General features: G+C 36.3%; 1 protein-coding gene across 1 annotated transcript; it reads left to right on the top strand.

Moving 5' to 3' along the window:
- Positions 1–1168: 1168 nt before the first annotated feature.
- Positions 1169–22677, top strand: LOC113682260 (uncharacterized). The gene is made up of 21 exons (XM_027199415.2): positions 1169–1762; positions 9184–9255; positions 9643–9717; positions 10240–10305; positions 10739–10810; positions 11356–11427; positions 11985–12053; positions 12979–13050; positions 13537–13608; positions 14186–14266; positions 14402–14473; positions 14928–14999; positions 15488–15568; positions 16030–16101; positions 16247–16318; positions 16431–16609; positions 17508–17680; positions 18424–18565; positions 19439–19720; positions 20897–21175; positions 21580–22677. Exons 1-21 carry the CDS (start codon positions 1569–1571, stop codon positions 22401–22403), a joined length of 3093 nt encoding a protein of 1030 aa, XP_027055216.2. The 5' UTR covers positions 1169–1568; the 3' UTR covers positions 22404–22677.
- The last annotated feature ends 29 nt before the right edge of the window (positions 22678–22706 follow it).

The following is a 22706-nucleotide window of genomic DNA, read 5'->3' as shown; positions in this document are numbered from 1 at the left end:
ATGGCAACGCAAACTGAAAATGAGGTCCACGGTTTACCGTGTCCCACAAGATAGTGTATCATTTTATTGGCCCTTAAATCATAATACTGGTATGCAAAATGTCTCGCTTAATGTAACATTCAATTGTATTTCGGCTACGTATCTCTAATCCCACGGCCGGCGATTCGTGAATATGCATTATGGATCTATCCTTTAATTTTGTGAATTACCCTTTTGTTCTCCTACTCAAAATCACTCGAGTGCTGGCCTTTGGGATGTTTGTGAGAAAATTAGCCCGTTTATATCTTCTCACGTGTACAGGTTGTAACCATGTTGTCATTTGCTCTTGGTGAGAAAAATTTCCTTAAATTGGCGATCTATTGTGTTAAAACACTACCTAGTAGACAACTTGCCTGAATGCTACAGACTTGCTAAATTTGCTAGTGACATTTGTTTAGCTTATTGCAGGGCCTTGAATGAATGCTCAAACAATTTGCGTCAAGCTCTCAAGACGCACGTTCCAACAGCTAATGAACTACCTTAGAATCGTATCCTCTCGACGATCGAAAAAGTTATCGAAAACATTATGTTCCCCGATAACCATCGCTTAAATACTCCGTAACGCCACTACTAAGCATTTTGAAATATTCCGTTTATCGTGATTCAACCAATGAACACTGAACTGATTGAAACATTCAAAATTTATCCAGCTCTTTAAGATATTTTAGGCGATCGCACCTCGCATGTTTGCCGTTTTCATTCTTTTGACTTAAGACCGCAGGAGTGGATTTCTCGCCGTTTCGTGTTCAGCTTGCGTAAATGGAATGTGTTTGTTCAAGTGGTGTGCAAGCGGTTCATTTGATGGATGGCTCTATAATTATGTGAAGTTCTTTACAAAATCTCATTTGTGTATTATTCCGGCCGGAAAACATCCCTTACACTCTCCTTGTTTCGGGTTGTATTGTAAGGGACTTTTCAGCGCAGAGAAAAGAAAACAATACGCCCAGAGTAAGAGTTTTCACAAGGTGAAGAAAACCTTTAGAGTACACTATCTCTCTATCTAAACGCGTGCGTGTCGAAGCTTACCCCAGCTGTTTGCACAGGCAAATAAAATTAACATCTGCACACTCAATTGGCTCGCTTTACACGTCTCATTTCATATCAATTATTCTGCTGTCAATCACTTTTTGGGAAGGTTGAAATCGGAGCGATATGGATGAATTGAAGTAAATACGACAAATTTTATTTGGGTTGTATCCCGCGGCTTAGGTCCTTGTCAATTTACCGACACATGGTATAAGTGACCAATCACATCGCAGGCTATTGTTGTTGTGACGTTCGTGGGTGGTCAGTTTCATGTCGTGAAAGTGGCATTCAATTTCAACCGAGTGAGGTTGATGGTTTCCTCTTTGACGCTTTAAGAAAACTTTGCGTGAAGGTGTACCTATTCTGTTACCGACACCCTACTAAGTAAAGGAAGCTTTTCATCGTGGATGAATCTCCGGGGTTTTTAGTGGCACATCATAGAAAATCTCCTTTAGTAGAGACTGTGGTGGGAAATGTAAAAGCACCGCGGATTTCAATCAAATATGGCGTCTATTAATATTATGAATGCTTTGATTGCAATATGTTTGGCCTTATGTGGATTGTCGCTGGGACAAGATCAAAATGGCCAAGAATGTGTAACAGCCAAGCCCTGCATTTGTTCTGGAACAAGAGTTATCTGCAAGAGTCGTCAACTTCGCTCAATACCTGAGGGGATTCCTTTGCAAACGACCTCATTGTGAGTAAAACGGTTTCTTGGTTCTAGCTAGTTTATGTGCTGTCTTTTGTTGAGTTGTAAGCGTACTCGTCGGCGATTTAAAATCTCTTAAGTCACTCCTAACGAACTTTTTCTCAACATCTCATGTTTATCGGTTTTGATAAGATATTTCGGGCTACTCTTTATCTAAGGTGAATACCTTGTTACCTACGAATGGCAGTTTTTGAACCGAGGGATTTTTCACGGTGTCACCTTACAACTAGAAAAACACCATGAACGGGGAGCTGGTTTGATAGAGGTTTTGCACTTTTCTGTTTACGAAGTCTTGAATGAAGAAAGATTCGATTCGCGTGAGAGTTTTCGATTGCATCTTTAAAATATATCGAAAAAGAATGCAGGTATGAGAGAGCATTTCTTTGAGCTGGAATCGAACACGTCATGTGTTGCTTCAAATGTCAAATTGTCAAGCGACGAGTTTACGAAGGAATGGTGAATGTGACGTGCCCATGTGTCTGATATATTTTTAAGTAAGCTTAGTTGTTTCTTCAGAAAGCGAGTGGATTTCCTCTGTTGTGCTAAAACTCCATAAATAAGTGACATATTGCAAACGAATTACTGCATGATACGCGTACTTCCAATTGATAATGTGTCAACTAAACCGTCTCTTTGAAAGGTTCTCCTCTATTGTTATCTTTGCTTCGTTAAACAAATAACAAGGTCTTCAATAAACTGTGAACTCGATATTTCATTCATTGTAAAGTAAATTTCTATGCTATCCAGTAACTAAAATTTATTTAAGGCGAAATCCCAAGAAAGGAATCATTCGTGTCTTGTTTAGGTTGCGATCGAGATATTGACATATGTGCATTACTCGCAAATTATGTACATATTGGGAAGGTTTCCCGCCGTGTTCTTGCGACATAAATCAATTTGAAGTTTTTTTTTTTATTTTTAACTGGGAATTGCAATTCTTGTTTTTACTGTTATTTAGGGACGTTCGTTGCGGCAGGTTTCATGCGGCAAACTCAAAATTCAATCATAGCGTTCGCCACCGCACATTGCGCTAAAGCCATATTATTCAATGTGGACTAATAAGAAATAAAAAGTAAACAGCATGAGAGAAATATGTTACATTTGTCGTTTTTATGGTCTAATATTCTGACCAGAACGCGCACCTTCTTCAGAAATCGTTTTCAGGCTACATATTCAATTAATTCACTATCTTATGAAAGGGAATTTTTCGTCGTCTATCGACAATTATTTCGACTGAAGCAAATTTATTAAATTAGCGTCTTTGTTTTCCTGTGCTTTACATTGTTTTTGTTTTGCCGTGAGAACGCCGTTCATTGGCACAATTATTCTTTTCTTCAATTTCCTTATTTATGGACGATTGGATTCTCTTTACATCATGTTGGTAGTGTTTGAAGCGCTCGCTCCCTTGTGTTGGTTTGTTGTTGTGTACAGTGCACGCTTTCTTTCCCGAGGCTGATTTCTTACGCGTTTGTAGCAAAATCTCCTGCTGTTGTATTTATTTAAATTGTGTTCTGAAAAGATCGTGATTAAAAATTCCAATTTTGTAACTATCTCAACAACCTACTGAATGGGCGATGTTATAAAACTTCTTCTACCTATGCGAGTGAATTTTGATGTTTTGATATGATTTTGTGTCAATGCTCTAATCGTCGAGAGACCTGATAGATCAATTTATTATCATTGAAGAGGATCGAGAAGTTATAGATGCTGGAAAATGTGTTTTTTGTTATGCCCCCAGGCCACAGAACATAATATGCAAATTCCTCATCAAATGTAGACCCCCTACTGATGAATTGGTGGGAACAGAGCTTTCCCTTTGTGGTCTTCGTCCAAAAATTTATATCTGAACGTAAGGGAGTGGCTACAAAAAATATATGTTATCCTTTTGATTCCAGTGAAGTTTTTGTTTGAGTTTATATCTGTGATGTTTCAAGAAAACAAAAACTTTAGATTAGCCTTTACTCTCTCAGAATTTGCAAGTGGAGCTTGATTCTTATCAATTTTTATGAGACTCTCAATCACTGTGAGAAATAGTATACAAAGCAGACTGAAATTCCAGGTGCTTTCAATTACATTATTCAGACTTAAAGAATTAGTGGAGTGAAGGAAGTTTCAGCCTTGTTTCAGATATCATGCTTAAGCTCATACTGTTTGTGTGGAGGCTCACAGTGACTGTGTTTTATTTTATACTTGTAGAATGTATGTTATGTCTCTCCTCTGGATGGTAGTTTTTTTCTATTTCTTGGTACAGGTAGATATGGTTGTGTCATTTTCATTGAGGGGTATGGTTTGATTCATCCAGTCTTTCTATTTGAGATAAACCAGTCAGAAAGTACAGCTTATACTGTTGTATCTTATTTATGACACACAGTACAACTGTTTGACTGCTTTGCTTAGATACCTGTACCTTTGTCAACAGTGTAGATGGAAAGTTTTCTTTCAATAGGGAAGAGAACTGGTGATTGGGTGAACCAAATGCAATAGTATATGTGGTGCATTTACCCTTGATTGATTGTTTCTCTTGTGACAAATTGTAATTTTTGCACAAACATGATCATTGATATGCAGAGTTCAAATGTGCCACTGAAAGAATTGCCATGTTTCATTTCACTAATATTATGACCCACATCAGTTAAGAAAACTTTTTGCTAGTGTGTAATTTTTTATGATGAAGCTACAGTACATGCACAACCTAAGCTATTATAGGTGACCTTTCGCTAGAGGCAGACAAAAGTGATTTTAAAGGACACTTGCTGCCTTACAGGAGAATGGAAGTGGGATTTGAAGTGATGTTAGCAACATTTTATACCTGCCAACTTATGCTAGTGAACCGTGCAAGATTTCTCTTACTGGATCTGATCTTATCTGTTGGATGTTAGAATGCATTTTGCAAATTTGCAAGACAGTTTGAGGAGTAAGGACTGAGTTTTTAAATGTTCTCCCTTCTGTAATCGGGAGTGCCATGTGTGGGAAGTGATTATTTATTTAAGACTTTTTTCCCTTGAACTGGTACAAGTTTATTTTATCAAACTGGTTTGTAGGCCACAAGCTTGGGTGTGATCAAACTTTCTGATTTACAGTTACAAGAATCACACTTGGTATGTGCAAGTGTGCAGTTGCAACTATTAGTGAGATAAAATCTTGTATTGTATACAAGAGGAACACTTGGATATTTATTTTATTGTTTGCAAGTAGATACACGAAGAAGCAATAGATCTTTGGAGACAGCACAAAGTATATGTAGGTCATTTAAACAAGTAGTGCTACTGATTGAATGTCTTACTTTGACGCCTGTGAAAGTGTGTTTTGAATGTTTGGAAAATGAAAAGAATCAACTGTTCTACTTTCATTGGCTTCGTGGGATACTCTTTGGATCAAGGCATTACAATGTCCTTGAGTGATATGATAGGTCACATTTGGGATATATTTTTTTGCTTGAGCAAAGGAATTTTGTTCCTGTTGAAAATCTTTTCCATTTCATTGCCGCAGTCTATGTTGAAAAAAGCTTGTTGTTGCATGTTGGAATTAAGAGCAACCATGGATTAGTTCTTGACCTATCAAGTGGAACTTGAATGTTTAGACATAACAAGAGCTTCTATAATTTGCTTTGTGACAGATTACTGAGCAATGAATGTAACAGTGAACATGCAACAACATACCAAGGGTACTAAGCCAATCATGGTGGCTTGTGTGTTCTTGTTGGTTTTTTCCTCCTCAATTTGAATTGCGTCAGTAGACATTTGAACTTCTCCTTGATCATATCCTCTTTTCTTTTTTCCACTCATATGTTACCCAGCAACAGGAAAAGGTTGTTGTAATTTCAGGCCACTTAGCTAGGGTGTGACTTGAGACATCAAGCAGTCGGTACATTTTATAATACCCTGGTATCTTTGTCATTGAACAAAATATTTTTTATTGTCTAACACAAGTAATTTGTGAACAATTTAGGAAAGTTTTACTGGAAGAGTTAAGTATCAATGTAATTATGATCAAATTGTCAAGCCTGGCAAGTTGAAATGAAATTCTTGAACTTGAGTTTTGGGTTTAACATTTATTTCAGTGTGCTTCTGGTAAATTCTAACTATTTATAGGTTTGATTAACTTAAAGCTATTTTAATAATGTATTTCTGAGCAGAGTAGGGTACAATGGCTTTGTCAAAGAATTTGATATACCCATTGGCTTGAAACAGGGCTTCAGCCTACTGGAAATTAAACTGATGACTACCATTCTCAGATGTGTCCATCATAAGTTATTAAAAAAAGTTTGCTTGTCAGAATTGTAAATATTAGACAGTTGATTGATAATTTTGAATAAAAATTGCAAGTTTTCAAGAGAACAACCAATGTATTGACTCTCAGTAAATAAGTAATAATTTTGGTCTCAATATATGAAAATTTCCTTACTCTCAATATTGGTCATAGTTCAATGTAGTCAATATATGAGACAATTTACACACTGAGGTATTTGAACCCTATTTTCAAAACAATTAAGCTCATATTAGATGTGAATTTACAATGGTCAAGTACCTGTAATATTGTTGAAAACAACAAAGAAAAAAATGTGTGTTTAACAATACAGCTAACTTCTCTAGATCAACATTTCAGAGTAATGAAGGGATTGATTCACTTCATGATAGCCTTTGTACCACATCTTTTGAAAAAGTGAACAGAGATTATTGCATTGGGAAATAATTGTTAATACAGTACATGACCACAAGTTCCTGTACTGATTACAATGCGTGTTTTATGCCTAACTAGTAATTCGCTTTTAATTTAAATTTTTCTTTCTCCAAAAGTTTATGATTGAATAAGAACTGTAAATAAGGTATTGTTGGTACAGAACTTTGTTACTTAAAATAGTCTTCACAAATCTTCCAAAATTTTAAATTATCTAGATCCACCATCTCTTAGATTGGCTTCCTTTTTTTTCATTATAAATGAATCATAGATCATAGATCACATAATATTATTTTTACCTCAAGTTGCATGTGACCCTGTCAATTTTATATGTTTGTAATTATACACTTTTTTTTGGATTGTGGACAAAGTAGAGATAAATTGGTTTTTTGTTAAATTTGAATCCTGGAAAAGTTGAACAAAGTGCATATTAGTTCTAGGCACCGTGTAAATGAAATGTAGCCCCTTTGGAACATCTTTACATATTTTACTTTCAAACAGTACAAGAAGCTGTGTAACATTATGGACGTCTCCTTTCTCTTTCTGGCTTTTTTATCTCTCTCTTTTTTTTAATGGAGCACAGGAGAAAATCACAGCTAACTTGGCCCTGATGGGAACTTGTGGTACGCCTGAATGAATTGGCGATTGAAACATCATCAACAAACTGATATGTTTTTGTTCTGTTTTTGTTACAAGCATTGATGTCATACTATTGTGCAGAGGATCATGAAATTTAATATGAGAAAGAACACTGAACTGGTGGCACTTTGTACCAAAATTGAAATGTACTATATAGGTATCTTTTGCTTAACATAGCTCAGAAAGAAACTCGTTAGTTGTTTTTCGTTGTATGTGTAGTGAATATATTTTCTTAAGACAGGATACATCAGGCAGTTAAACAAAGAGATGCTTGTTATGACTGTGTAATATTCTGCCAGGTACCTACCACACACACTTACCCACCTTGAAAGCAGTAAATCAATTTTCTGTGTTTACTTGAGCTGTGCTTGCAAGAAATAGGAAGTTTATAATTATCAAAAATTTTGTTTTTATTCTGTAACTTTGAAACACAAATTTCTAATCCATACAATGATTTTTTTGGGAACTTAGTAGACCTCTGTTCCCATTAAATGGAACACATTTGGTTTGTTTTTTTTCCTCTTTATTACCATGTCCTAGTTCCAATATGATGTCATTTTCATGCTGGAATGACTGTCAGGAAATGCCATATTTGACCATTTTATTTTCATGCTTCTCTGTCTACTGGTAGTAAGAAAATATGTTGTAAACTGCCAGCTTGTTGTAGCCTTAGTTTTAAGGTGTGCAAAAATGTAATGTCATTTAATTTCTCAATTCATTGAATTAGTAGTTTGCGAAATAATGGTAGTTGATATTGTAGCTGTGTTCATGCTCAAGTTGTTTACGTGGCACATAGCCCAGTTGTACTTAGGAGATTTAAGTGTTTATAATCTTATTCTTAGCTGTAGTCTGTATCAGATTTTGTTCATCAAAGGTATATCATCCACTTTGGGTTTTTTTTTGGTTGTGGAAGAAAGGGAACCTTGTTTGAAGGTTCATTTTTCTGGATGTTCTTTGTGGGCTTAAGTTTGTAAATTACTGAGTACTCTTTTGTATTCAAGAAGTCAATATTCTTCATGGAGCCTTACTAGGTGACAAGCAGTTTGAGATTTGTTTGAAAATTTTCTAGAAAGTTCCTGATGTAAGGTACTTCTGTTGTAATTCTGAAAGCATCTCATCTATTGAATAAAACGTATGGTAATGTTGTGAAAAGGTACAACACACATATAACTTGGGAGATAGGGTGTTCAAGTAGGAATTTAGAGATGAAATTTTCCTGTTTGAACTTAGAAGGTGACATGGATGACTGATTAAAAATCTGTAGGATAATGTATCCACTATGCATGTATGCCTACACGGAAATTGATTTGAAGACTGTATGACTTCTTTGAATGGAACACCTGATAGATTGTAGGACCTCTACATTGAATTGATTAGATTATAAGGAGCAGGAATACCTGTTATATTTCACTTTCTTATTCATCTTTTTTTGTGTGAGGCAAAATTGTTGATAGCAGGTAATTTAGTGTTAACAACTGGGTTGAAAACGTAAATTAGCCACCGTAAAGGGTAAAAAAGCTGACGTTTCGAGCGTTAGCCCTTCGTCAGAGCGATGACGAAGGGCTAACGCTCGAAACGTCAGCTTTTTTACCCTTTACGGTGGCTAATTTACGTTTTCAACCCAGTTGTTAACACTAAATTACCTGCTATACTCTCCCACCGACGCAGCACCACAGTTTCTTTAGAAACTTACCCCTTTAAAATTGTTGATAGTTAGTCTCAACACATTTACCCAACTATAAAACTTAAACCTAGTAGACCTTTTCTTCTGAGACATTCACCCCTTAAAAGTAAACTTTTTTACCCATAAACACCTCCATATTACAAGAGATAACAGTTGCATTCTGCTGGATAGACTGGACACTTCCAGCTTAAATTCCTCAACCCAGCCTGGCAAGGTTCAAATTCCTAACCCCTAGGCACAGGTGACTTTCAAATCCTTCAAATCCCCATTTGGGGGAGGGGGGGTTAGGAGGGTTGGATGTTGAAGCTTTGAAATGATTGGTGTTGCAGCACATGCTCCTTAGTAAGTTATTGTTTAGGTTGGCTCAACCTTACTTCCGCTGACATTCTCTTTTAATCTATTTTTTCAGGGATCTTAGTAATAATCAGCTGGTGACCTTGAATATTTCGCAGCTTTCAAGACTAACAGACCTTCAAGAGCTGTAAGCCTTTAGAATTAATCTTATATTTGGTTATAATTTACAATATCCTAAATCGGTTTCCTTTTTATCCTTTGCAAGTAATCGTCCACAAACCTAAGCTATTTGTTTAATGATATCATTCATTGAACATTTTGAGCCCAGTAGTTCTTTTATGTCAATAATATATGATTAATAATGGTTAATAGAAACTATTTTTTTGCATGGTCAGTCATGAATTCATAAGAGGCAAGACTTTTGAAGTTGGCCTATCAGCAGGAGGATTTACCCTCTGTTCCTGCGCTTGAAACAACACACTTGCAACAAAGGGTGTAATATGAAAATTACTTGCCAGCCCACTCTTTATCCATTGCAGAGTTCTTGACATTTTGTCCCTCTCTCTTTTATCAGTCTTCTTCATGAAAATCGGCTCAGAGAAGTTCCACCATGGCAGGCTTTACCATCTTCCTTGATCCGCTTGTCTTTGTGAGTATTAAATTTAATTTTTGTAACCCTGTGTACACACTCTATGAAGTCATCCTTCGCAACTTTTCCGGAAACTCAGCTAACTTATTACCTCCCTTCTGTGGATACTTAAATTCAAGGGACACTTTTGTAGGGTGCGTCTATGTGGAGGTTCCTTGGTATTCAATGAGCAATAAGTTATGAAGTAAAGTTACGGCTTCACTGTGATTTTCCTGTAGTGCACTGAAAAGCATGTTGTAAATCAAGGTATTTAGCAGCATATTCAAGGAATTACAAGGCTATATAAGGCTCATGCTTCATTTCGTTCTACTCAAACAAGGGTTTAATCATTGGTTCAGTTGACCCATCCTTATTGACAAGTCAATGACCAACAGTATTTTTTACATACTTCTTCAGATCTTTTGAAAGAGGAATACATTACAGATTCAAGAAGTGAACTGCAGATTGAAAACTTGACTTTTAAGTCTGGGGGAAAAAAAATAAGTGTCTGAGAAAATAGCATTTTTCACTTTACCTTTGCAGGCATCACAACAAAATAACGTCCATCCCATCACAAAATGTCACAAAGAGACTATCTTTACAATATCTGTAAGTATATTTGTGGCATTTACATTCAAACTGCACATTTGCACAGGAGTAGAGCTAAGCACTTACCATTTAGTTTTAGGGTGAACCTCTCAGCAAGTGACATCCATTTAAGGCAGATCACTTATAAGCTATCTAGAAAGGAAAACGTATGTGGATACCTTCTGTTCAGTCCTTAAACACTATTCTTTTCAAGGTGAAAAAATCTTCTCCATGTTCTCTCTCGAGTCCACTGCTGTTTTCAGCTAAAAAGCCTTACATATCATTTGTAGAGCTTTATTGAAAGAAAAATAGAAGTCATTTATCTACCAGTGCTATCAATAATAGATATTTATCAATAATTCCCAAATGGGATAACACCATGCCATACAGATATTGATATATAAAATAACTTAAAGATCACACTCTCATGTTTTTTTGTCCTGTTTTGTTCCAGGTTTCTGAGCAGTAATAGAATTTCATACATTGGGCCAAATGCCTTTGCTAATCTCACCTCAGTGCAGTCATTGTGAGTAGTGAAAGTGATCCACTACCTTGTTAAAATTGTTATTGTAGTTGTGGCAGAGGTAGTAGAAGGATGCTAAGGATATTTGTCAAGACCAAGTGAATTTCCCTAGGGAATTGATTGTTGTTCAATTTGATTTGATTACCAAAGTCTATAGGCAAGTAAAGGGTAGAAAAACTCAATCAGCCATCTTATGCTTCTCAGATCATAAATGCTCACTCCATGCCAAATTGTTTTTGTGAAGCAATTTCTTTCACATGAAGTGACCATGTCACATGTTCACTAGTTTCTGTAGTTGATTGCAATGTCTATGAATCAAATTTGATGCATAAGGACCTCCAAATAGATTGCGCCATCAGTGTTATCGAAGACTTAGGATGATCGAATGAAGTAACTTTGGAAATTTTGATACCCTGTAATTTAAATTGGATGGAAGAGGTGGCAGCATGAACTAAACATGATTTTGTATGACAATTCATGAGAGTTGGGCTATAATGTTGTATTATGAATAAAATGTTCAACAAAGCTGCTATGTCTGTTTATCACAGGAAACTGAGCCGAAATAGGCTGACATCCATCCCAGTTCAGGCCTTGAGTCAGTTAACCTCATTAAAAAAACTGTAAGTCTCTCATTTGTCAGTTGTTTAATTATTTGTGTTGTTTTGAATAAGATTCTTATCACATTGCTGCATCTGCTTTATAAAGTGATTCAAATGACAGGTTATTGCCCTTCTGCTTCCTGTGGGGAAGAAATTATATCATGTTATGTTTCATAACTTACTTAGACCCAGATCTTATCACAGAAGCTGTCTGAAGCAAAATTTTTCATCATTTTTTCTTTACAGCTGTGTAATTTTTCATCTTTGTTACTTTGATGAACAAAATCACATGATATTTCCTAATTTTAAGCGATACGCAATTTGAACATGTAGCTCTGTGGGAGGATACTTGTAGTTCTGTTTATACTCAAGAACCAAATGTTTGGATAGGCTTTAAATACTTTAAAATGTGGTTGATGTATTAAAAAGATTTTTAGATAGATAAGGTTGATATGCTTTTCATTTAAGTGTGATATCATGTAACGGAGAATAGTAGAGTTGATGAAATTAGAATAATCCTGGTTTGCATTTTGGGTGTTATTACATATTTCATATGATTTCACTCTGTTTTCTTTCAGAGATCTCACAAAAAATTGGATCAATGCTGTTGTCAGTCCTTTGAAAAGTCTAAAGTCTGTAGCCATACTGTAAGTTTTTCTTATTCTTTGTTTTAATATTTCATGATCCTCAAAACATTCTTTGCATTTTTATTCCAGATTAAGGGAGTTTACTTTAGTGGAATGAAAATCTGGTCTTATCATGTTTATCAGATCACTAAAAATCCTGTTAAATCTCTCAGGGCACACTTTCAGCCACAAGCTGGTGTCTGTTTGTTTCCTGAGCTCCATGTAGAAAAGACATTTTGCAATTTGCTACATTCCACAAATATTTCAGACAGTTAATTGAATTAGGGTTTGAGAAAATGTAGGGATTGAATGAAGGATGTACAGTTTTGACAGGAAAAGTTTAAACAGCTTTATACCAAAGGAAAGAAAATTGTTGGTTATTTTTCAGTAGATTCAAAGAGATATTAAAAATGATTGGCACTATTTTATTCCAGATCCTTAGATCCTTAGAATAATTTTTGAGGAATTAAATTGGCCATCAGACAAGAAACAAGAATAGGTCTACGCCCCTAATGAAGTTTGTCTCAATTACATAAATTTATTCATTACAATTTCTATGATGTTATGTACTTATACATGAATGACTTGTATTGCTCAAGGATTTTTTTTTTCAGTTCAGTATAAATGAACAATAAAACCAAAACAACTTTCTGATCTATATTCATGATCCCCTGGACTGGGTTTGTTTCATGGGGATTTATCTCTATAAGCGTTACACAACAATCTGGGCTTTTTTTCCTTAAATTGTTATAAAACCAATTTGTAAATGCAGCTAAAGTAGACTGTTAATTCTGCAGTGTCTCATTAGCCACTGCTATATGCATTGCTTATCAAAGCACAGATCAGATATCTATTTAAAAGCACAGATACCTCCTATCAGAGGCTGTCTATCTTAAGCTTGTTGTCATGCTCTTATAGCATTTTGTCTCTTCTTTCATCATTGCAGAAAGCTTTCAAAGAATAAAATCCATACCATATCTAATAATGCACTCTGGGAGATGTCCAATCTGAGGGAATTGTGAGTACATCAGCTGAAATTGTTAATATGAACTTGTCTGTGGGTATTGTTATTTGTGATTTCAACAAATTTTTTCACCTGTCTCTTGTAAGGTCTGGAATTGTAGAGATAAAGGGGTGGGGAGATATTCCAACCTCTTTGCAGTATTTTACCCCAAAAATTTATTATGAAATTCATAACCTATTTTTTTCTCCTCTTCTGACTACATGAATACATCTTCATACTGTCATTGGTGCCGAATGTTTTTTCATGGCTTGTAACCTGTTAAACTCCAAGAGTGATTGACATGTTAATTCTCCTTACATTAATACTGCTGAATCTTGCATTAAAATCATAAGAATAAAGGAAATGGTTGCCATCAGAAGCTTTGATTGTTAAACAAAATTCTCCTCTTCAGTCACAAAGGAAATATACAGAGAAGAGTATGGAGAATATGGATACTGATTTTAGGGTGTAAAGGGTTAACTAAATATCAATTTTCTTTAGGTATTTGGACAACAACAATCTAACATTCGTGGCTACACTGTGGTTCATTGGAGATGGCAACCTTCATAAACTGTAAGTCTGTGTACCTCTAAGGTATAGTGTTTGTTTCAGTGGATGTTGAAAGAAAAATGATATCTCTCTTACATTTGCATGAACCCTGTACTTGCTTTATGGAAAATATTATATCCTGCAATGATTACCCTGCCTAATGTGCTGATAGTATGAAGAACAAGTTTTAAAATGGCTTCTTCAGGATTGCATAAAATTGCAGTCGATCATATAATCACCCAAGTCATTATATGGAAAAATGATTATTATTCTTTCAGTAGTCGAGTAATCCTCTCTGATCAATGTCAGGGATTGTGGGATAGTAGCTTATTCACTTCATCTGTGATGAATAATTATATTCTAACTGAGGAAACTGCCTAGAAGGTGTGCTTTTCTCAGAGCTTAGCTATTTTAAGAGCAGGGATTTTGAGGAGTAAAAGTGAATGAAATGGGAGAACAATTTGCTATGTGGCACAAAGTAATAATTCTTTTTCATGAACATGTCACCCAATAATGTTGAATGTATTTCCACAATTCAATTCAGTTATGGACCTGTTTAATGTATATTAATTTTTTTAAATTTTTTTTATTTCTGAACCAGCTATCTGAACAACAATCGCATCAGCAAGATTGAAAAAGGTCCTTCCTTTGACTGGAGAACAGTTCTTCTTCTGGGGGATTTGTAAGTTGGTTTTAGTTGGTTGTATTTCATCTTCTCTTGTGAAGTGTAACAAATGATATCAAGTCACTCCTTGGTATTGCATACACCCATTATGGTTCTCTGTCCATAACAACCAGTTCCTTCTTTTTCTCATAGGAACCTGGCCCAGAATGAATTGTCCTACATTCACAAGGACACATTTGCCCATCTTTTAACCCTGCAGAGTCTGTAAGTGTTCAGTTTGTAGTATATGACTTAAGTCAGCAACTTCAATAGAGGCTTTTTTTTGTAGATGGCCGGGTTTAATTCCTCATACTGCTGTCCATTGAGATGTTTTTTTCCAAGATTGGTAGTGCCCCTTTTGTGGTAACAGAAACACAATGTAACACCTTCAGCTTCTGAAACCCCCACATTTATGCATATGAAGTTTAGCCTGGTGCTCCACAAAGCAACTAGGGGTTTAACTACCTGCCTTCTGGATGGGCTGCTAGTCTATCTTGATTGGAGGGAGTCATTGAGATTGAAGGTTATTGCCCAAAAAAAAAAAAAAAAACACCATGTTGCCCAAGCCCAAGTGACTTCTAATTTGCTGGATCTGGATCTGAACCTCAGTGTTTCCTGTTAGAAAATTGTGAATTACATATGCTTTAACTAAGGTTATCCCCCATTTTTTACCTTGCAGAAATCTTGGCAATAACCAGATTTATCATGTGGAAGATGGGGCATTCTCTGACTTGAGCTCATTGAGTGTGTTGTAAGTTTCTACCATGTGCTATGCATTGTGGTCCTTCAACTTAATGTGTTTAAGCTGATTTTGTTACTTAAACTTTTCAATAAATATTAGGTAATGTTACCTGTTAACCCTTTAACTCCCAGATCAAGTTTATAATTCTCCTTACTGTCAATTATACAATTCTTATGATGTTAGTTTAGAGAATTATCCTAAATTGATATTTTTCTTTATTCTCATCACTTATCTAGTTGATATTGTATCAATATTGTATGGAGAAATTCTGTCTTGGTCGTTCATGGGAGTTAAAGGATTAAATAGTGAAAGCCTTAACCTTATATCTGGGGGCACAGGTTTGAATTCCATCAAAGTCTGAATTGTTTTATTGCTTCTTTTCTTGACTTCCTCTGGATGTAGCTCATCTGCAGGGATCATTTCTTTTATTGAATATTACTGGCAGGTCAAAAGAGTGTTTCATTTAATTGTTAGTATAAGTGTTGTTTGTATTCTAGGGATCTTAGAAACAATGCTCTGTCCTCTATTCTGGAAGGAACCAGGAGTGCATTTGAAGGACTTAAAAAGTTGGTTCTGCTGTAAGTAAAGAAATTCAACTTATTTGATTTAGTTATGCCATATGCAGTGTTGCTGAATCATATATATGTAGTGATGCTGTAATTGGGGTAAATGTGGAACTGACCAACTGATTATAGAATTGACCAAATTACGTTACATATGTCTACTTAAACAACCCTTTAGTCCTGAAAATCTGTTTAGCTATTTTTTTATTATCCTCCTTGAGGAAATTTGTTGTATCCACATAAAACATGCCGAGACATTTTTCTCCTTTCATCACATGCTTGCTAGATTAAATACTTTGAAATGATTATTTTAAGGAAGAACTAAAGGCAATTCTCTTTTGGGAGTCATAGAGTTAACTGTGCACGCCACCTCTGAATTATTGTATATTGTGATTGATTTTGATGATTGTATCATGTGATGTGTAGTTAAATATTTTTAAATACCTTTTGAATGAGATGACCTATAAACTTTGTAGGAGGCTTGATGGAAATGGTATCCCTTGGATAGCAGCAAATGCATTCTCTGGACTTAAATCAGTCAAAAGCTTGTAAGTATAGTATATTTATTTTTTTGTAAATGCATCTAGTTAGAGTACCACTCTTTTTAGCTTAATGATAACTAAATAATCATGTTTCTGTTACAATTTTTCCCTCCAGTCAAACATGTGTTTCACTGTGACATTTCTGTTTTAGGAACCTTTCAGCTAATATTGTAGCATATATTGAGGAGAATGCTTTCTTGGAGGCCAATGAACTACAATTTCTGTAAGTTGGATAACTGTTACTTCTACCTGTTTTGTTTAAATACACATTGAGGGGTGTCATGATATGAATTTTGGAATGTGCTCATGTGAGAGGACCTTCTCTTGTTTCACAGATATTTAAACACTACCCACCTTCTTTGTAACTGTGACCTCAGCTGGCTACCTAGATGGATTGAAAAGAAGGAAGAAGACACAGAAGGATTCAAATCAAACATACATGCTGTTTGCCTACACCCTAAACCAGTAGAAAGAAGAAGCATTTTTAACCTCAGTTCATCTGAATTTGTTTGTGGTAAGGATTTTAACAGTATGGGACTTCTTTTGCAACAGCCCAGTTGATGCTAGGTCAGAACGTTCCTCTTTTAAAGAGGCCTAAGTTGCAAAGAACTGTGATTATACTTCTTCCTTTTTTTGAAGCAAACTTCCTCAGTGTTTGTTTATACATCAAGTAATTACAATAAAGAGGGTGTTGTGGTATAATCTAATTGACAGAAAAACACTACAATCCCACAAACTCAATGATTTTATTAAACGGCAAGTTATGTTCTTAATGAGGGGCAACTATCAAAAGCAGTACAATACTTATCCGTAATTAACTTAATTAAGCCCACCACAGTCTATACTCTAGCTCACCACTAACACAATCTCACTGCTGTCTCCAAAGTTTCATGAAATAAGTGATCTTCTGCAGTAACTCTCTCTCTTGGTATAGCTTTCAAAACAGTTGTCAATGCGACAACAGCAATTACTCCTACCACTACATAAGTGAGTCCTTATATATATTCACAAAGTGTTCTGGAACATTCTAGGAGCTGTCATAAGAATTATTTTAGTACTTTTACATTATAAATGTGTGACTCAATGAGATGTTTTGGAAAGTTCTATGGTATACAAGTCAGCATGACTCAGCAGTCAGGAGATTTCTAGAAGCAACAACAATTACTCATAACAAAGGAAGAACTACTCCTTTATGAAATGCCAAATATAATGAGATTTGTGTGCTCCTACCGGGGACATACAGCAGGTGAAATGCATTGTATGATTATTCAACATGCCTAGGAGACTGTGATTAAATTACCAGTATGAAGCTCATTCTATCAAATTGTGGCTTGTGCATTTTTTTTAAATTTTATAAATGTATCCAACCCACGAGCCAATCAGATAATATGTTGATGCCTTTAATTTTTTAGACAAGAATGATTACAAACCAGAGATAACAATACATCCACAAGGACACAAGGTTCTGCTTAGTAAGAATGTTACATTACATTGTGTGGTCAGGCAGAGGAATAGTACAATCAAAGTTAACTGGACAAAGAACAACAAGCCTCTGGAAGGTGCAGACATCACAAGCCATGCTCAGGTTGGTGAGTTAGTTGTAATGGGATATTCTGGAAATTGTGTTATCTTCCTTGTGTGATATAGATTACTTGAATATTATTTAATTAATAATTACTAGTTAATATTTCACATGCTCTTTTCACTCCCAAGAGTAACCAAAAGGAATCTCTTTTCACCCTCTGACCCCCAAGAGTAACTAGACTGTAATTTCCCTCTACTATCTCCCCTCTGAATCACACATTGAGTTCACAAAACTAAAGTAAATGATGCTCAACTGTAGAAGCTCTTAATTGTGAAACAAATTCTCCTTGTTAGCACCTTAGTGAATGTATAGAGAACAGTATGGAGAATATGCATACTGATGTTAGGGTGTAAAGGTTCAATAAAATCGTTATTCTTCGGAGTTGAAAAAGTATCAGTTAGGGGAGGTTTTTTTTTCAACACCAATTTCTTGGAAGTTAAGTTCCAAGAGCTGTTTTGAAGACAGTGCAAAGAATATATTTAGATCTTTGGAGTGAAAGGGAGATTGGCAATGTGGCTGACTAAAGTCATTCAATTGAATGGTTGGATGTGAATTTTGTACATTTTTGAGAGGTCAGTATGCATATTAGGGAGAGTGGGCCAGGAAGTGAGGCAGTGACAATCATGGCTCCTTTTTTAGTGCTGTGGCAACCATTTCAAACCATTGTGGGCGATTAAAATCAATCTCTATCAAACTCACTTAATAACCTGCTTGGTTTCTTGAACATGTGTTCCCTTCTACAGACCAGTGATGGCAAAATGGTTACTTACAGCAGCGAGCTTCATTTGGTATCAGTGACAAACAAAGACAGTGGCAATTATCAGTGTGTGGCAACAAATTATTTTACACCTGTCCAGTCAAAGATAGCTCAAATCACAGTGCTTGGTAAGTGGAACAAATATATACATCATATCTGCACATAGGGTTTAACAATAGCTTAATTAACAAACTTGGCACAGTGTCGATTATTGAGTATTAATAAAATACAAAAAGATCAAAAAGCTGGCTTAAGAAACAGAATCTTTACTTTAGACAGGAAATATATTAAAATACTTATGTTATGATTACTCTTTGTCAGAAGCTTCTGATTCTTTTTTTTTAAGTTTTACAAGTATTGTATATTATTCAAAATTGTTGTTTAGTGCTCCTAGATAGTCTACATGGAATAGAAACACCCTCCTTATCCTCCTCTTCATCCTGAATTAAACTGTACCTGCCGAGGCTAAACTCATTATGTGATAACACTGATTGTGATGTTTGTGTTACATACACATTGTAGGAAAGGTAAAATTGGATATGCATATGACAAAGCTGTAAAAATGTTCCAGTTTTATTAAGTTTCTTTCTCAAGATTTTATTTTTGTTATATTTAAGTTATGAAAAGTGCCATAGTATGCGCCGGAAAACTTAAGTGATAAAGTTGTAGTTGTTGCTAGTTTATATGACAAGGCACATGACTGTACAAGTTTCCTATACCAATCCGAGTATTGAGAAAAGAAAACATAAAAACAACTTCACCCTTATGGCACTCTGGTAATCTGGAAGTCTTGAAATGTGAGTGTGGTTATTGATAATAATTTTTCTGAGAAAATTAAAGAAGAAATACCTTGATTGACTTAGTAGCCATATTATTTGGAAACCAGCTTCGTCAGTGGTGGTCCCGATATTATATATCTATAACGAAAAAATGCCTTGGAATAGGTCCTGGAATTTTATGGAATCTCGTGTAATTTCGATCTTGTTTGTTTTGTTTTCCAGTTTTCCCCAGGATCAAAGAGAAACCGTCTGACACATTTGTTAAAGGAGGTGAAACCTTTGAGCTGCGTTGTGAAGCTGACGGTTCCCCAGAACCACAGGTCTCGTGGCAAAAAGATGGGGGTTCAAACTTCCCTGCAGCTAGTGAAAAGCGCATATATTATTCGCCTGAGAGGAAAGTGTACGTGATTAGGAATGCTCAACCAGCGGATACTGGAGAATACATCTGCAGCGCAGCAAATGATGCTGGTTCTGTCAATGCGTCAGCCTTTGTTACTGTCTTAAGTGAGTGGCTCTCATTATGTCTTATTTTGAATAAATAAAATTAAAATTCACAAGGTAACCAGGCCTGACCATCAGACATGGTTTGATGCTACTCTGGTTTAAAGATGTAATGAATGTAACCGAGAAGTTACAGAATTTTACTCTCCTGTCTATTTCCTTCATTAGGAGTGATCTAATTAATGTAACAACAGGTACTTTTATATACTCACTAGTTAGCTGCCCTTTTTTCCGACGAGGTGTAAATAACCTTTTCAGACTTGAGGGGATATCTTTGCCAAACCTAGGGATGCTGTTACAAAAGAACAACGAACCGACGCTTTTTATTCTATTCCGTGCAAGGACTGTGAACACGAGTATATCAGACAGACCAAACGTTAGTTTGGTACACGATTGAAAGAGCATCAAAAGGCGGTTTTCTTTCGCAAAAGAGAAAATTCAGCTTTGTCGGAGCACACATGCCTAACCAACCATACAAATGGGTGGGATAATTCTAGAATTAACACCACTAATCGACGTTACCACCAGCGCCTTTGTTTGGAAGCCAGGCGTACGAACTCCGCCCACGCTCCTTTAAATCATGATTATGGCGGCTTACTACCTGACGTCTATTTACACCTCGTCAGAAAAATAGGCAGATAATTAGTGATCATAGAAAAGGACCTGTAGTTGCAGCGATTAGATCACCCCTGATGAAGGCACTAGGCAGGAATGTCGAAACGATGGGTCCGTGAATTGTAACTTCTCGGTTACATTCATTAAATCTTTAAACCAGAGTAGCATCAAACCATGACTAAATGAAAATTGCAATGTACACTCCATTAAGCCCCTTTTTAACTGAAATGCCCTCTCTCGCACTCATAAGCACTACTACACAGGTCCCAAGGACTGCTATTCTCATTATGAGGATAGACCTGCCTCCAAAATCAGACAATTATTATGAAGGGTTTAAAATACTTAGGAAATTGATCCTAGCACCAAAGAGTAAACTCGCGCAGTTTTGTTAGCAGACTGTTCGCTGATTTGAAAGTAGCAGTAATGCAAGTGTATTGAAATTTGATCAATGTTCGTTTGTTCGCGTGGGAATTTCCAGCTTGTCGTTGTGGAGAAGTGTGTATTCGTAATTAGGATTCACTCTTAAGAGGTATGCTTACACTAGGTACTTTTTGGTGTCTCTAGAAGCGCCACACGTTGTGCATCCTATACGAAGTGAAGTTGTGGTGACTGTAGGTGACAATGCGGTGCTGCAGTGTTTGGTCAGTGGTGCTCCAGGACCCACAGTGACGTGGTTTAAGAGTGATAGGGTCGTAGAGAGGAGCAGCCGTATTATGTTTGCTGAAGCAGGCCAGGTGCTGGTTATAACCGAGGTCAAGGAAGACGATGGGGACAAGTACTCTTGCGAGGCTTCAAACTCGGAGGGAACTCTCAAGCAGAGCACAGAGCTTTATGTAGAACCAGGTATGGGTGTGAATGTCATTGAATCATCCCCACCTTGAATTTGTAGATAGCATAGAGATCAATGTCCCTCCAGATCAGATTCTGAATTTGATTTCTAATAGCTGGGGGGAAAAAAAACATTTAACAATTTGCTAACGAAAAGCAAGAACAATCACACCACGGCAAAAGCAGACAAAAAATAAAACAAGACTAAAAACATTAAAACGACGCTGCAAGTGGAAATATTTCCCCTATGTCAATTATGAACCAAAGTAAACTGTTAGAAAAGAAGAAGTTATAAGCGAAAAGAGTGTAATGGGAAAGAAAGACGTAAACGTTGGGTTTCACTTTTAGTAGAGATATTTTAGTTTGCTATTGTTGGATAATGCTTCTCCAGGTTTGTAAGCATTTCTGTTGTTTTGCAGAAAAATGCACGAGCGTTGGCACTACCGAAAAGACCAACAAATCAAAGTACGTGAAGTACGATAAGAAAACGTTTCTTGGAATCATTGTTGTTGTGGTGGTGTCCTGCATTGTGGTTACATCAATGGTGTGGCTCTTCATTCAGTACAATACCCTTTCCTGCGGAAAGAAGGCGTCTCCAAGAAGACGTCCACAGCACGTGTCACATTTTGAACCGGAGCTCTGTGACGAGGCGAATGCGAAGGCTTTTGAACACGAAGGTATCAGCTACATTCCTTTGAAATCGTCTAGTTCAAGTAGCACTCAAAACAGCCGCGAGTCGCCACGATCGACGGCAACATTTATTACTTCATCAGAGTCTGCGCAAGGGCCGTGTATAAATCTTGTGTCAAGCTCGGAAAACGCTTCGGGTTCCGAAGAGAAATCGTCCACAGGCGACAATGTCTCATCTGAGAACTCGCTGAAGGGTAGTCATAGCTCTTTGACATCGTCATATCCTTCAGACGCTTGTCTTTCCAGTTATCAACAAGTGGTGACTTCAGCACAAATTCATGTTTCTGATAGTGACTCCGAGAAGCATAGACCGTGTAATACACGGAAAAAATCTGAAACTGAAGATCCAGGCGAAGGAGATGGACAAAAAAATCTAGGCTTTCCGAGGCATTACCATGAACATACTACATTGCTTCAGAGACCATTGAGAACTAATGACGACAACGTTTCCCTGCCAGATGATGCAAACAAAGATGTTTGCGTGACAGTATATCCTCTGGCGGAAGCAGATACGTCTTGCGTGACTGATAGCGTAGGCTGTTCGGAAACGTAGCATTTGTCATTTTTATAATATGATAAATTATTGTAATTAATATTATTATTATTATTATTATTATTATTATTATTATTATAACGACTATTATTGTTGTATAAATATGTATAGTTGTGAGAAAACCATGCGTCAGCCAGGCGACGGTTTTTTTAGATATGTATCGGAGACATGCTCAAACTGGTTCTCTGGCAACTGTAAAGATCCCTTTATCGTTCGTGCAAGTGACAAGGTCCATTTACCTCTAACAAAATAAAAAACGACAGTGAAAACTTGATCTGGTTTTCTATCTGTTTGTTGTTTACA

Source organism: Pocillopora damicornis, chromosome 5 (genome assembly GCF_964200805.1).
Source record: "Pocillopora damicornis chromosome 5, jaPocDami1.2, whole genome shotgun sequence".
Lineage (NCBI taxonomy): Eukaryota > Metazoa > Cnidaria > Anthozoa > Scleractinia > Pocilloporidae > Pocillopora > Pocillopora damicornis.
Note: the sequence above shows the minus strand (reverse complement) of the source record. Positions and strands in the feature narration are given on the sequence as shown.

Bases quoted from the DNA above. Each gene is read 5' to 3' on its own strand.
- LOC113682260 (XM_027199415.2), top strand. From the start codon at position 1,569: ATGGCGTCTATTAATATTATGAATGCTTTGATTGCAATATGTTTGGCC. The intron at 13,051-13,536 runs GTGAGTACATCA...AATTTTCTTTAG, and splicing joins ATGTCCAATCTGAGGGAATT to GTATTTGGACAACAACAATC. The intron at 14,474-14,927 runs GTAAGTGTTCAG...TTTACCTTGCAG, and splicing joins CTTTTAACCCTGCAGAGTCT to AAATCTTGGCAATAACCAGA.